Source organism: Oncorhynchus nerka, linkage group LG9a, assembly GCF_034236695.1.
Source record: "Oncorhynchus nerka isolate Pitt River linkage group LG9a, Oner_Uvic_2.0, whole genome shotgun sequence".
Taxonomy (NCBI): Eukaryota; Metazoa; Chordata; class Actinopteri; order Salmoniformes; family Salmonidae; genus Oncorhynchus; species Oncorhynchus nerka.
In genome coordinates this window covers 45,634,255-45,648,383 of record NC_088404.1, presented here as the reverse complement: position 1 = coordinate 45,648,383, position 14,129 = coordinate 45,634,255, and the positions used below count along the sequence as shown (strand labels likewise).

The 14,129-nt window shown below is 45.4% G+C and overlaps 1 protein-coding gene across 1 annotated transcript in view; it reads left to right on the top strand.

Moving 5' to 3' along the window:
- The window catches only part of LOC115134406 (A disintegrin and metalloproteinase with thrombospondin motifs 20-like), a 139,354-nt gene that overhangs the window by 79,994 nt on the left and 45,231 nt on the right, over positions 1–14,129 (top strand). Inside the window, exons 22-27 of the mRNA XM_029668339.2 lie at positions 85–255; positions 1,593–1,820; positions 5,948–6,112; positions 6,463–6,726; positions 7,268–7,429; positions 8,040–8,216. Of these exons, the coding sequence (XP_029524199.2) occupies positions 85–255; positions 1,593–1,820; positions 5,948–6,112; positions 6,463–6,726; positions 7,268–7,429; positions 8,040–8,216 (1,167 nt within the window). The remainder of the gene's footprint in view (positions 1–84; positions 256–1,592; positions 1,821–5,947; positions 6,113–6,462; positions 6,727–7,267; positions 7,430–8,039; positions 8,217–14,129) is intronic.

Here is a 14,129-nt window from a genome sequence, read left to right as displayed (position 1 = left end):
AAATCGGTGGCTCTTTGTTGTGACCAACTTGACTTTATTAGTCTCTCTCCTATACCCCATCTTTCCCTCTGTGTCCCCTCCCAGTGCTTGGTGACGTGTGGGAAGGGGATGAGGCACAGGCAGGTGTCCTGTAGCATGGGGGTAGGAGAGGAGAAGCTGAGCGAACACTTCTGTGACCCGAGCGCTAAGCCTCCGGCTGTGGGGAGCTGTGAGCTGCCAGAGTGTGCCTCCTGGCAGGTCGGAGTCTGGGGACCGGTGAGTCCAGATGGATCTCTGTGTGTGTGTGTGTGTGTGTGTGTGTGTGTGTGTGTGTGTGTGTGTGTGTGTGTGTGTGTGTGTGGTCTGACAGAATCAGATTATTGGTGTGCGTCTGTGTTTGAATCTTAGTGTGTGCATAGGAGTGCAATAGTTAATGTTGGAGTATGTGACATTATAGTGTGTATTATTTATGTCTAGTTGTACATACAGTATATCCCCTTTTCCCAGTGTGTGTCTGTGGTGTTTGTCTGTGTGTCTGTGTGTGGGGTCAGATTTATTCCGACAGGATATGAGGGCAGAGTGAAAGCGCTAGGGAGGAAATGGCAGCTCAAGTCAGAGCACACCACTCCATAACTCACCAGGCTGTTAGGTTTCCCCACTGCCTTAGGAGACACACACTCACACACACACCTTGTGAGTCTGCTAGTCCAATACTCTGTCTATACGCTAGAGGTCTTCAGGAGTCCAAGAAGTTGGACCCAAGGGCAATCAGACCTGGCCTGAGGTTAACTGGACCGAGACCAGACCCAATTGGACCCAAGTGACAAAATAATGTTTATCAGCCAAGTTGCTCTTCTGGTTAACGAGTCTTTATATGTTGGCTAAGCCTTCTATAACTTAATTAATTGACCTTATTAGCGTAAAATAAATATGCTGTAGGCTATGCAGAGCCGTGGTTGGGTCCATTTTGATCCACTCAGCTGTAATTACACAGACCCCGGGACCTGATGACAATCAAACAGGAGCCAACCCTGACCCGAGGAAAAGTTAGATTTTCAGACCCAAACCCGATTGGGTTGTAGTCGGGTCTCGGGTATGTCTGGTCCACTCAGACCCATGAAGACCTCTACTATACGCACACCCGGTTTGGAGATTTGAATTTTGAAAATATTGAATAAATAAATGAATGAGCAAATAAATAAATGAATGAGCAATTTAGCGAATTAAGGAATGTCTTTGACCATTCATTGACTCAACTGAACGAGTTGGCGGGCGGGATACTCAGCTACTTCTATTGACAGAGCTGGTATAGATCTGTCTGTTAATACCTATGTAATCATAATCTACTGCCCAAATAAACATATACTGCAGCACTTCCTCCACCAACTCAACACCAAATGTGCACACACACACACACACAGAGCGATCTGGGGTAGAAGATTGGCATCTGGGGAGGTAGTAGGCTTCAATTACGCTGAGTTAGACTGGGCTTAGCTGGGCTAGACTCTGAGTTAAAACTGCGTCCACCCTTCCTTCCTTGAAGTAATCATGGATCTGCTAGCCAAGGTTTTACTGTCTGACCCTGTGTGTGTCTCTCCTGTGTGCTGTTGCAGTGTGCGGTGACGTGTGGCCATGGTTACCAGATGCGGGCTGTGAGGTGTGTGTCAGGGGCGTATGGTGACACGGTGGATGACAGGGAGTGTAACGCTGCATCCAGACCCAGGGACAGCCAGGACTGTGAGGTGGCACCGTGTCCCTGGGCCTCTCCTCAACACAGCACTGTCCGCCCTGACAGCTCTGGTCAGCTCTTCACACAGTGGAGATACGGCTCCTGGACCACGGTGAACACAGCACACACACAACCTTATATAGGCCCATACACACTCACCTATACAGTAGCACTCAGACTGGTACAGTAGTTTCTAGAATGCAGCACACACCCCTGCTTCACACACCCCTGCTTCACACACTCCTGCTTCACACACCCCTGCTTCACACACACACCCCTACTTCACACACCCCTGCTTCACACACTCCTGCTTCACACACCCCTGCTTCACACACACACCCCTGATTCACACACTCCTGCTTCACACACCCCTGCTTCACACACCCCTGCTTCACACACTCCTGCTTCACACACCCCTGCTTCACACACCCCTGCTTCACACACTCCTGCTTCACACACCCCTTCTTCACACACACACACCACTGCTTCACACACCCCTGCTTCACACACACACCCCTGCTTCACACACCCCTTCTTCACACACACACACCCCTGCTTCACACACCCCTGCTTCACACACTCCTGCTTCACACACCCCTGCTTCACACACCCTGCTTCACACACCCCTGCTTCACACACACACCCCTGATTCACACTCCTGCTTCACACACCCCTGCTTCACACACCCCTGCTTCACACACTCCTGCTTCTTCACACACCCCTGCTTCACACACCCCTGCTTCACACACCCCTTCTTCACACACACACACCCCTGCTTCACACACACACCCTGCTTCACACACCCCTTCTTCACACACACACCCCTGCTTCACACACCCTGCTTCACACTCCTGCTTCACACCCCTGCTTCACACACCCCTTCTTCACACACACACTCCTGCTTCACACACCCCTTCTTCACACACACCTTCACACCCCTGCTTCACACACCCCTTCTTCACACACACACCCCTGCTTCACACACACCTCCTGCTTCACACCCCTTCTTCACACACCCCTGCTTCACACTCCTGCTTCACACACCCTTCTTCACACACCCTGCTTCACACACCCCTGCTTCACACACACCCCTGCTTCACACACCCCTGCTTCACACACCCTGCTTCACACACACACACCCCTGCTTCACACACTCCTGCTTCATACACCCCTTCTTCACACACACACCACTGCTTCACACACCCCTGCTTCACACACACACCCCTGCTTCACACACCCCTTCTTCACACACACACACCCCTGCTTCACACACCCCTGCTTCACACACTCCTGCTTCACACACCCCTGCTTCACACACCCCTGCTTCACACACCCCTTCTTCACACACCCCTGCTTCACACACTCCTGCTTCACACACCCCTTCTTCACACACACACCCCTGCCTTCACACACCCCTGCTTCACACACCCCTTCTTCACACACACACCCCTGCTTCACACACACACTCCTGCTTCACACACCCCTTCTTCACACACACACCCCTGCTTCACACACTCCTGCTTCACACACCCCTTCTTCACACACACACTCCTGCTTCACACACCCCTGCTTCACACACCCCTTCTTCACACACACACCCCTGCTTCACACACCCGTTCTTCACACACACACTCCTGCTTCACACACTCCTGCTTCACACACCCCTGCTTCACACACCCGCTCCCTCATCCTGGCCTCAGCAGTTTGTCAGCCTTGTTTAGGCTTCTGTCTGTCTAATGCTTTGCATTGTTTTCCAGTGCAAATGAAAACCAGGTCTAAACACCAGGCTTGGGTTTCAAACATGACTCTCAGACTATCAGCAATGTCTGACAGAGAGGCGGTGAGCTCACATGTCTAAGAGGAGGCTAGCGCAAGTGTGTTCCCTCCGACAAAAAATACACGTACATTCCCCTCAGAAGTGATACTTTTGATTGCTGTAGGTATTTACCGCTTGGTAATGTTCACTTTGTCCTCCTGTTGAGTTCGCTCGGGTGCAGCTAGAATATCACCAGGTGAAAACCTTATGGAGCAGTCTTTAATGAAGACGGAGAGATATACCAATTATTCACACATACAGTTTGTTAAATATACAGAGTAAGTGGCTGAAGTGGTGTCTCAAACGTTTGTAGAAAAGGACTGTTGTTAAATACCAGTATGAGTTTATATACTAAGCTGCAGGACTGTTTCGCTAACACAGACTGGAATATATTCCGGGACCCAACTTGAGGAGTTTACCACATCAGTCACCGACTCCATTAATAAGTACATTGACGCCGTCCCCCCCACTGTGACCATACCTACAGTACATATCCCAACAAGAAGCCAGACAACCTCCGCACTGAGCTAAAGGCTAGAGCTGCCACTTTCAAGGAGTGGGGCGCTAACCCGGACGCTTATAAGAAATTCCGCTACGCCTTTAGAAGGACCATGAAACAAAGCGTCAATACAGGACCAAGATCGAATCCTGCTGCATCGGCTCTGACGCTCGTCCGATGTGGCGGGGCTTGCAAACTATCATGGATTACAAAGTGAAACCCAGCCACGGGCAACACTGAACCATGTGTGAGAACACCAGCTGTTTCGAACGACTGTGTGATCTCGCTCTCCATAGGCCAGACGGATGATCAGGATGCGTACTCAGAGCATGCGCTGACCAGCTCGCAAGTGTTTTCACGTACATTTTGCCCAAGAACGCCAAGGTAACCTGTTTAAATGACTATCACCCCGTAGCACTCACATCTGTAGCCATGTAATACTTTGAAAGGCTGGTCATGGCTCACATCAACATCATCATCCCAGACACCCTGGACCCACTGCAATAACGCATATTGTCCCAACAGATCTACAGATGGCCAAATCTCTATTGCACTCCACACTGCCCTTTTACCCACTTGGATAAAAGGAACACCTACATCGTACGTGAGAATGCTGTTCATTGACTACAGCTCAGCATTCAACACCATGGTTCCCTCCAAGCTCATCACTAAGCTAAGGACCCTGAACACTGAACACCTCCCTCTGCAACTGGATCCTGGACTTCCTGATGGGCCGCCCCCAGGTGGTGAGGGTATGCAACAACACATCCGCCACGCTGACCCCCAACACGGGGGCCCTCCATAGGTGCGTGCTTAGTCCCCTCCTGTACTCATTGTTCACCCACTACTCACCCTACACCATTATCAAGTTTGCTGACACGACAGTGGTAGACCTAAATCATCGACGATGATGAGACAACCTATAGAGAGGAGGTCAGAGACCTGGCAGTGTGATGCCCAGACAACAACCTTTCCCTCAACATCAGCAAGACAAAGGAGCTGATCGTGGACTACAGGAAACGGAGGGTCGAGCACGTCCACATCTACATCGACAGGGCTGTAGTGGAGGGGGTCTAGAGCTTCAAGTTCCTTGGTGTCCACATCACTAAGGACCTATCATGGTCAGAACACACCAACACAGCCGTGAACAGGCCATGAAAAGTCCTCTTCCCCCTCAGGAGCCTGAAAAGATTTGGCATGGGTCCTCAGATCCTCGAAAAAGTAATACAGCTGCACCATTGAGAGCATCTTGACTGGCTGCATCACCACTTGGTATGGCAACTGCTTGGCATCTGACTGCAAAGCGCTACAGAGTGTAGTGCATTTTGCCCAGTACATCACTGGGGCCGAGCTTCCTGCCATCCAGGACCTCTATAATAGGCGGTGTCAGAGTAAGGCCCTAAATATTTACTCCAGCCACTCAAGTCATAGACTATTAACTCTGCTACCGCACGGTACGCAGTACTGATGAACCAGGTCTGGAACCAACAGGACCCTGAACAGCTTCTAACCCCAAGCCATAAGACTGCTAGATAGTTTGTTAATAAAATAGCTACACGGACTATCTGCATTGTCCCTTTTTGCATGAACTTTTTTTTGACTCATCACATACGCTGCTGCTACTGTTTACTACCTGTCACTTTATAACTAGTATGTACATTTACACCTGTTACCGCGCCCTCCTGCACATCGACTCAGTACTGGTATCCCTTGTGTATAGACAGCCAAGTTCTCATTACTCATTATGTATCTATTATTACTTTTATTATTACCTGTTTTACTCTTCTATTATTTCTCTATTTTCTTTCTCTCTGCATTGTAAGGAAGGGCCCATAAGTAAGCATTTCACTGTTTGATTTGTACTATTAGATATAGAAGGGAGACAGTTTGACAAAATGCGTGTTCCTCTGTGTGCCTGTCTCAGTGCTCTGTCTCCTGTGGGAAAGGGAAGCGTGCCCGTTACGTCAGCTGTCGGGACGCCCAGGGTGGAGTGGCAGACGAGTCCTACTGTGCCCAGCTGCTCCGGCCCCCAGAATCCTCAGCCTGCTTCAGCCCGTGTGGCCAGTGGCGCTCCTGGGAGTGGTCTCCTGTATGTTATAGTTGTAATTTTTCCAACTCTATTAGTATAAATATATGTCAACCGCTATTTTGTAGTGAAGTTGCCTTTACTACTGAAAGAATGCCTCACTTATGTCTGATGATTTCATCTGCTCTCTGCCCAGTGTTCAGTGATATGACCTTGTCTATTCTCTGCCCAGTGTTCAGAGATATGACCTTGTCTATTCTCTGCCCAGTGTTCAGATGATATGACCTTGTCTATTCTCTGCCCAGTGTTCAGAGATATGACCTTGTATATTTTCTGCCCAGTGTTCAGAGATATGACCTTGTCTATTCTCTGCCCAGTGTTCAGAGATATGACCTTGTCTATTCTCTGCCCAGTGTTCAGTGACGTGTGGTGTGGGCCGGGCCACCAGGCAGGTGGTGTGCAGTAACTACCACCACCAGGTTGACGAGTCCTTCTGCGATCAGGACGAGAGGCCCAGCACAGAGCAGGAGTGTACAGGTGCCCCCTGCCCCTCCGTGTACCGCCAGAGGCCCAACGACCAGCCCTACAGCCCCCACGACCCCGCCAGCCACCCGGGACACAGCAGCTGGAACGTCCCCTCGGCAGACAACCAGTGGAGGACGGGGCCCTGGGGAGGAGTATGTACAGAACCGTAGGACCATGTCACCTGACCAGGACCAGAGAAGAGAATCATTCCTGGTCGGGTTACATGGTCAAGAAAACCCCCTGGCACTTTGATACCATCTCCATTCACTGCTCTGTCTCACTTAATTGTCTAACTGCGTGCTGCTGTATCTCACATAGAGATCTCTTACTGAGACAGCAAGGATGTGATGTGTAACTGTAATTGGTTGCAGAAAATACCTGCTGCGTAGTTCAAGGCTATTCTATGTGTCACATTGTCCTTCTAAGGCCGATGCTTTCCATCTGTGTGTGAAACGAGTGTACTGTAACTCCACAGTCTACTGTAACTCCACAGTGTACTGTAACTCCACAGTGTACTGTAACTCCACAGTGTACTGTAACTCCACAGTCTACTGTAACTCCACAGTCTACTGTCACTCCACAGTCTACTGTAACTCCACAGCTGGCTTTGGTTTACATTGCAGCTGGTCTGTACAAAGTTGTCTGTGTATGTTTCCCCTCGGTCTGTAACACACACTCTGTGCCCGTCCATAGTGCTCCAGTACGTGTGCGGGGGGCTTCCAGAGGAGGGTGGTGGTGTGTCAGGATGCGGAGGGTCGCAGCACCAGCCACTGTGACCAGAGGGTCAAACCTGCCGAGTCCAAGAACTGCGACTCAGGACCCTGCCCTCTGTGGAACTACGGCGTCTGGGGAGAGGTCAGTACACAGGCAGTACAAGGACTATGTGCATCCCTTTCCTGCAGTCTAATGACCTCGTGCCCTCATGGGTGGAATGTTATTCATATTTCATACTTAGTTTTTATTTATTTTTTACACTGACAATCCGGTGTTTCTATGTCAAACGGATTTGTTATATTTCAGTCTTCTGTGATGTATATAAATTGTAGTATTGTGATGCAAACTCAAAATATTATACATTCAACTCTATATCTGACATGGTACAGATGTTTTCTTTTTTGTAAGTCCATAGCCATGTGTGTGAGGTGTATACTTTTGTTTAAAAAAATATTTGTTTAAGACTACCAAGAAACACTCTGTGTGACCCTGATTTAGCCCACTGCAGTAAAAGGTTATTAAACAGATCTGCTTCTGTTAAGCGACGCTACAACAATACAGTCCGCTACTAAACTACAGATACCCATTTCAGACTCCTGGGCGTGAGTCAAATAGTCTAAAGTCACTTCCTTTCCTCTGCACCTCTTCATCATCTAATCCTGCCCTGAAAGAAGATCTATTGACATACTGTACTTAGGAGCCTGCTGAATACTCAGTGACCCCTCCCTCATCTTCCCTTGTGTCCTCTCAGTGTACCCAGACGTGTGGTGGAGGCAGGAGGACGCGCCAGGTGGTATGCCAACGGCCCAACGGTCAAAGACTCAACGACCACAACTGTGACATCCTGGACAAGCCTCCTGACGTGGAGCAGTGTAACCTGGACCTGTGCCCGGGCAGCGCATCCTGGCACCGCCGACCATGGAAGCCGGTACGATAGTACTTCCTCTTCCCTAACTCCCCCTTGACTTCCTCCTTCACTGGGGCGCGTCACCGTGAGTAGACATGGGGGTGTACTTAAATTACAGCGAGTGTACTTCTGGCCGTCCGCTAGCGACTAACAGCTAGAGGCTAGCGGCTAGCTTACTGTGTTTTAGGAGTTCTGTAGGAGATTTAATGGAGCGCTAGCATCAGCGCTAGGCTACGTTAGCCCCAGCCCACCCACACTGGGCCCTGCAGTGGCATGGTGCTGATTAGAAACAAGGGAGAGGGAGAACACACACAGAATGCTACTCCACATTGGGAATCATCAGAAACACATGGTTCCCATTTGGAACTTAGGCTCCAAATAAAACTATAAATTAGAAGGACAATGTTGTCCAACAATGCCATATATTTTAGGCGAATTAATAACTCAAGATATATTTATTTCATATGTGAAGCGTGAAGTACATTTTTTGTTGATGTGATTCCTGTCTCACCCTGTAACCGAAGTACACAAGTGTATATTTGTGTATAAGAGTTTTTAATATTATTACTTTATCAAACGGCAACAAATGACTGTTACTGTGTTTTGTGTGTGTCTTTGTACAGTGTGATTTTATTTTTAGTGGCTAGGTTTCATAACTGAATATGATATTTCATATTTCTACTGGTGCTTTTCGGTCTGATCCTTTAAGTCTCATGAACAATGACAGTTTGTACAGAGGAACATATTTTAAAAACAACAGTATGTTTTGTTAGTATTTTTTACGTTATGAAAATAGTTTTTTTTTTTAAAGACTCATAAATTAAGGATGAAATGCAGTTTTCAAAAGTGTCATGTCTCTTAGAATGTTATATTGAAGATGTTTTCACAGTTCTACCATCCCTGTGTAATCCTCGTGCGGTTAACATTTTTACTCATTAACTGCCAATGAGTTATAAATCACAAAATGTAAAAACAGTAACTATAGGACACTATAGATCGAGATATAACCATTTATTTTAGGATTACATTTGAATTGGCAGATGTTTTGAAATGCTTAGACAAATACTGTTACTGAAATAGGAAGAAAGCTATAATGCCCGTGCAAGGCAAATATCAGGTGCGTTAAGTCATGTCAACTAGTACTGTAGCTACAACGGCTAGGCGCTCACCTTCTCCACTTCAGGGATCGCAAAACTGAACATCGTACAGGGATCACTGGTTCGGCAAAACCCTCAACATCACCTCAGAATATACTCTCACCCTCACCAGTACACGTGTTGTACATTTCCTGTCTTCTCGTAAGTGTGTTAATTGGTCATAGTGGCACAAACGATTTGAACGTTTGCCTTGTATGGTGAGCACTTTGTCTCTACTATAAAACTACACTAAAGTAAAGGAGAATTTTACATCAAAATGCTGTTTACAGTTGGGTTTCTATAGAAACACCAGTCGGCCATTTTGATGTCAGAGAATTTGACATTTTTTCTTTACCTGTGATTAGTTGACTGTAGGGGCTCTTAACAGACTGACATAACAGTAGGTTGGCCAATATGTTCAGAACGAGTCACTTTAAAAATGGTTTTATTGTAGAACTTATTCACGGGTCATATAGCTGATATATTTATCTAGTTTACAGTGCATTTGGAAGTATTCTGCCCCTTTACCTTTTCTACATTTTGTTACGTTACAGCCTTATTCTTAAATGGATGAAATATTTTTTTTTACTCATCAATCTACACACAATATCCCATAATGACAGAGCAAAAACTGTTTTTTAGACATTTTTGCAAATGTATATTAAAATGAAATCATATTTACATAAGTATTGAGACCCTTTACTCAGTTCTTTGTTGAAGCACCTTTGGAAGCGATTACAGCCTCTTGGGTATGACGCTACAAGCTTTGCACACCTGTATTTTGGGAGTTTCTCCCATTCTTCTCTGCAGATCCTCTCAAACTCTGTCAGGTTGGATGGGGAGCATCGATTCACAGCTATTTTCAGGTCTCTCCAGAGATGTTCAATTGGGTTCAAGTCCGGGCTCTCAAGGACATTCAAAGACTAGTCCCGAAGCCACTCCTGCATTGTCTTGGCTGTGTGCTTAGGGTCATTGTCCTTTTGGAAGGTCCTCTGGAGCAGGTTTTCATCAAGGATCTCTCTGTACTTTGCTCTGTTCTTCTTTCACTCGATCCTGACTAGTCTCCCAGTCCCAGCCGCTGAGAAACATCCCCACAGCATGATGCTACCACCACCATGCTTCACTGTAGGGATTGTGCCAGGTTTCTTCCAGACGTGACGCTTGGCATTCAGGCGAAAGCGTTCAATCTTAGCATCATCAGACCAGAGAATCTTGTTTCTCATGGGCTGAGAGTCTTTTAGGTGCCTTCTGGCAAACTCCAAGCGGGTTGTCATGTGCCTTTTACTGAGGAGTAGTTACGTCTGGCCACTTTTACCATAAAGACCTGATTGTTGGAGTGCTGCAGAGATGGTTGTCCTTCGGGAAGGTTCACCTATCTCCACAGAGGAACTCTGGAGCTCTGTCCGAGTGACCATCGGGTTCTTCTCCCAGATTGCTCAGTTTGGCCGTGCGGCCAGCTCTAGGAAGAGTCTTGGTGTTTCCAAATTTCTTCCATTTAAGAATGATGGAGGCCACTGTGTTCTTGAGGACATTCAATGCTGCAGACATTTTTTGGTACCCTTCCCCAGATCTGTGCCTCGACACAATCCTGTCTCGGAGCTCTAAGGACAATTCCTTCAACCTCATGGCTTGATTCTTGCTCTGACATTCACTGTCAAATGTGGGACCTTATATAGACAGGTGTGCCTTTCCAAATCAATTGAATTTTCAACAGGTGGACTCCAATCAAGTTGTAGAAACATCTCAAGGATGATCAATGGAAACGGGATGCACCTGAGCTCAATTTTGAGTATCATAGCAAAGTGTCTGAATACTTATGAATAAGGTATATCAGTTTTTTATTGGTAATACATTTGCAAAAAATGCTTAACCTGTTTTCGCTTTGTCATTATGGGGTATTGTGTGTAGATTGCTAAAAAATATATATATATAATTTCATACATTTTAGAATAAGGATGTAACGTAACAAAATGTGGAAAGAGGGAAGGGTATGAATACTTCCCAAAGGCCCTGTATGTTAATGCAGTAGCAAGATGAATGCAGTCTATTATGGTGCACAAACATCAAACTATGCAATCCAGTTTTTAAAGCTCTACAATTTCATTGTAGATGAACTTCCTGTAGATGTGGCTTTCATCTTAATTCAAGTCTGATAGCTCAAAAGGTACAACTAACTGAATTGGCATCTGCAAATCTCGTACCAACTGAAGCACACAAATACCTCTCATGATATTGTAGTCATTTGTTGCTGTTTCACTTTTTCTGGGGCCAGTTTTTATATGTCTGAAGGATCTTTCAAATGAAACGTATTTATTTGTTTACAATAGTTTATTTATTGTTGCAGCTTTTAATGTTTTATTTGTTTCAGTTTAGATGTATGTAACACTTGGGTTGAACTATCTGTCATAACCTTCGTAGTGCTGTCGTGTGCTGTCAAAACAATTCATGGCCAACTACTACATCTTGCTTGATGGCTAGCCAGCCAGTCATCATATATTATATTTGATGTCCTACGACCACAGGAGGCTGCTGAGGGGAGGACGGCTCATAATAATGGCCAGAACGGAGCAAATGGAATGGCATCAAACACATGTAAAACCACGTGTTTGATGTATTTGATACCATTCCACTGATTCTGCTCCAGTCATTACAATGAGCCCATCCTCCCTAACTAAGGTGCCGCCAACCTCCTGTGCCTGCGACAGTATAAAAAAATCCTAAGTGAAACATGATTTCACAAGGTGTCATGTGTGATAGCAAGGTGAAGTCTTTCTGACACATAGTTCATTTGAAGTGTTACCAAAATGGCTCTGTGTTTGTGTTGACCGTAAGCTCTCCTGTGAGGTCCACTCTGGGCTCTCTTGTCCTCTTCCTCCTTCCGTCCCAAGACATTCGCTCCATCCAAGACTCCTACTCCGCCTCGCCAGCCCAGTCGCCACCTCGCGGCTCCCAACTTTTTTACCTAAGGTGCTTAGTGGGGCAACAGTACTTTGCTTCTTTTTTGTTTTGTGTGTTCAAATGTTATTCATCTTTTTCTATTTATTTCATTCACATGCGAAAATACATAAACATGTTGAAATAGCTTTTCCAACTGTAAAGAATATTAAAGAAACATAATGGTTGTGACATTTGTGTTGTTTTTCCATGTAGTATCATGCTGTGATACTTGGCAAGTGTTGCATTCTTTGGCAATAATAGTTGCTCCATAACTTCAAAGTCATATTGTTGAGCATGTACTTTCTATGCTCATCGTAGTATAGAACATAGCATCATAGGTGCTCTGTGTGCTTATCTGATTTGAGTTTATACCAAATACGTTCTAAAAGATGTACTACACTCAGCAAAAAGTACTGAGACCTAAAGGCCTACATGTGAAGCAAGCTGAACCCCCGCCCAAAAGTTGTACACAGGCTAACTTCAGACACAAACTTAAAGATAACTGTTTCGGTTGAATTATATCCCTATGGCAATTCATACAATATATAATGCAATATTTGTTGATAGAAAGGAATTAATCAATGTCAATCATGTCCTTTTAAAAAACATATAAAATCCATTGCCTGACCTCCTGATGTCTCTGTACACCTCATCAAGATCCAACAATCTGAGCTTTTCTGAAGAGCATAAAATTGTGCTTTCTAACGTAGCATAAACAGCATATATTAAAACCCACACTAAATAATATTGGCCCATTAGTTGCATGTGTGGTAATCCCTACATGCATATGACTGACGCGCTGCAGACAACTACCCAAATGTCTATATCTGATTGGAACCAAGCCTATTCAATCTCTTTACATAAACATATTACCATAAACACTGCAAACACTTACATAGATTCAGTCTTCAAAAATGGTTGTTCCATATATTCATAGCAATGGTCGCTGTCTGCTTAGAAGTATATTGTGGTATCATTGGGATCAATATCATCTAGCCGGTCATAAACTATACTGCTTAGCCTAACTGCTCGTGAATACATACTGTACAGTATTCATGTCTGTTTGTATGCCTCCTTGAGGTTATAGAACTGTACTGTTCACCGTAAGCCTATAGCGATGGCTCAGGTTGATAGCAGTTCAGTTTGTGGTCCTTGGTATTTGACCAACCATTGACCTCACTCCCCTTGGGCAGTCTTATCTAATGATCAGAAACGCTAGCCATCTTTTTGGTACATGCTTGTTATAAATATGGTCTGTACAATTTCTACCTGTTTGTTGGGGTTATTTCCACCCCTGTCACATAGTGTAAAACGGACTGCAGGCTTTATTCATATCGTTATTATATATTTTTGTACATAATTGTATTTAGAAAACACTCAAGAGAAGACATCCTGACTCCAAATCAAACTTTGGCACAGGCTGGCACATCTGTTTACAATTGTAATAATAGGGCTCTCTCCGTAATGCCTTTGGCTGGAGACCAACCGAGTATTCAGTTTTACTACGACAATAATTGGTATAAATCGATGTTGGCAAGCTTGTTATATTTGAAGAGGTCCCAAATTGAAACCTGAAAAAAGTGTTTATAGAATATTGTTGATGGATTAATTAATGTGTGCCTTTTCTTCTGTTGTATTTTAGCATGCTTCCACATATAGAGGAGGGTATTTTAACAGGACAAATAAAAGAAGCAGAGCCAATATCTCAGCTAATGCCATGATGTTTTTACCTTTTTATACTGGCCTCTAATAGCCATGTATCTATAATCAATTTTTTAGCTTATACAAATGACATTTTTTAGGGTGTACAAATGCTATCCCCCATCCCAACTTCTAAGCAGTATGCTAAGCTATGCAATAG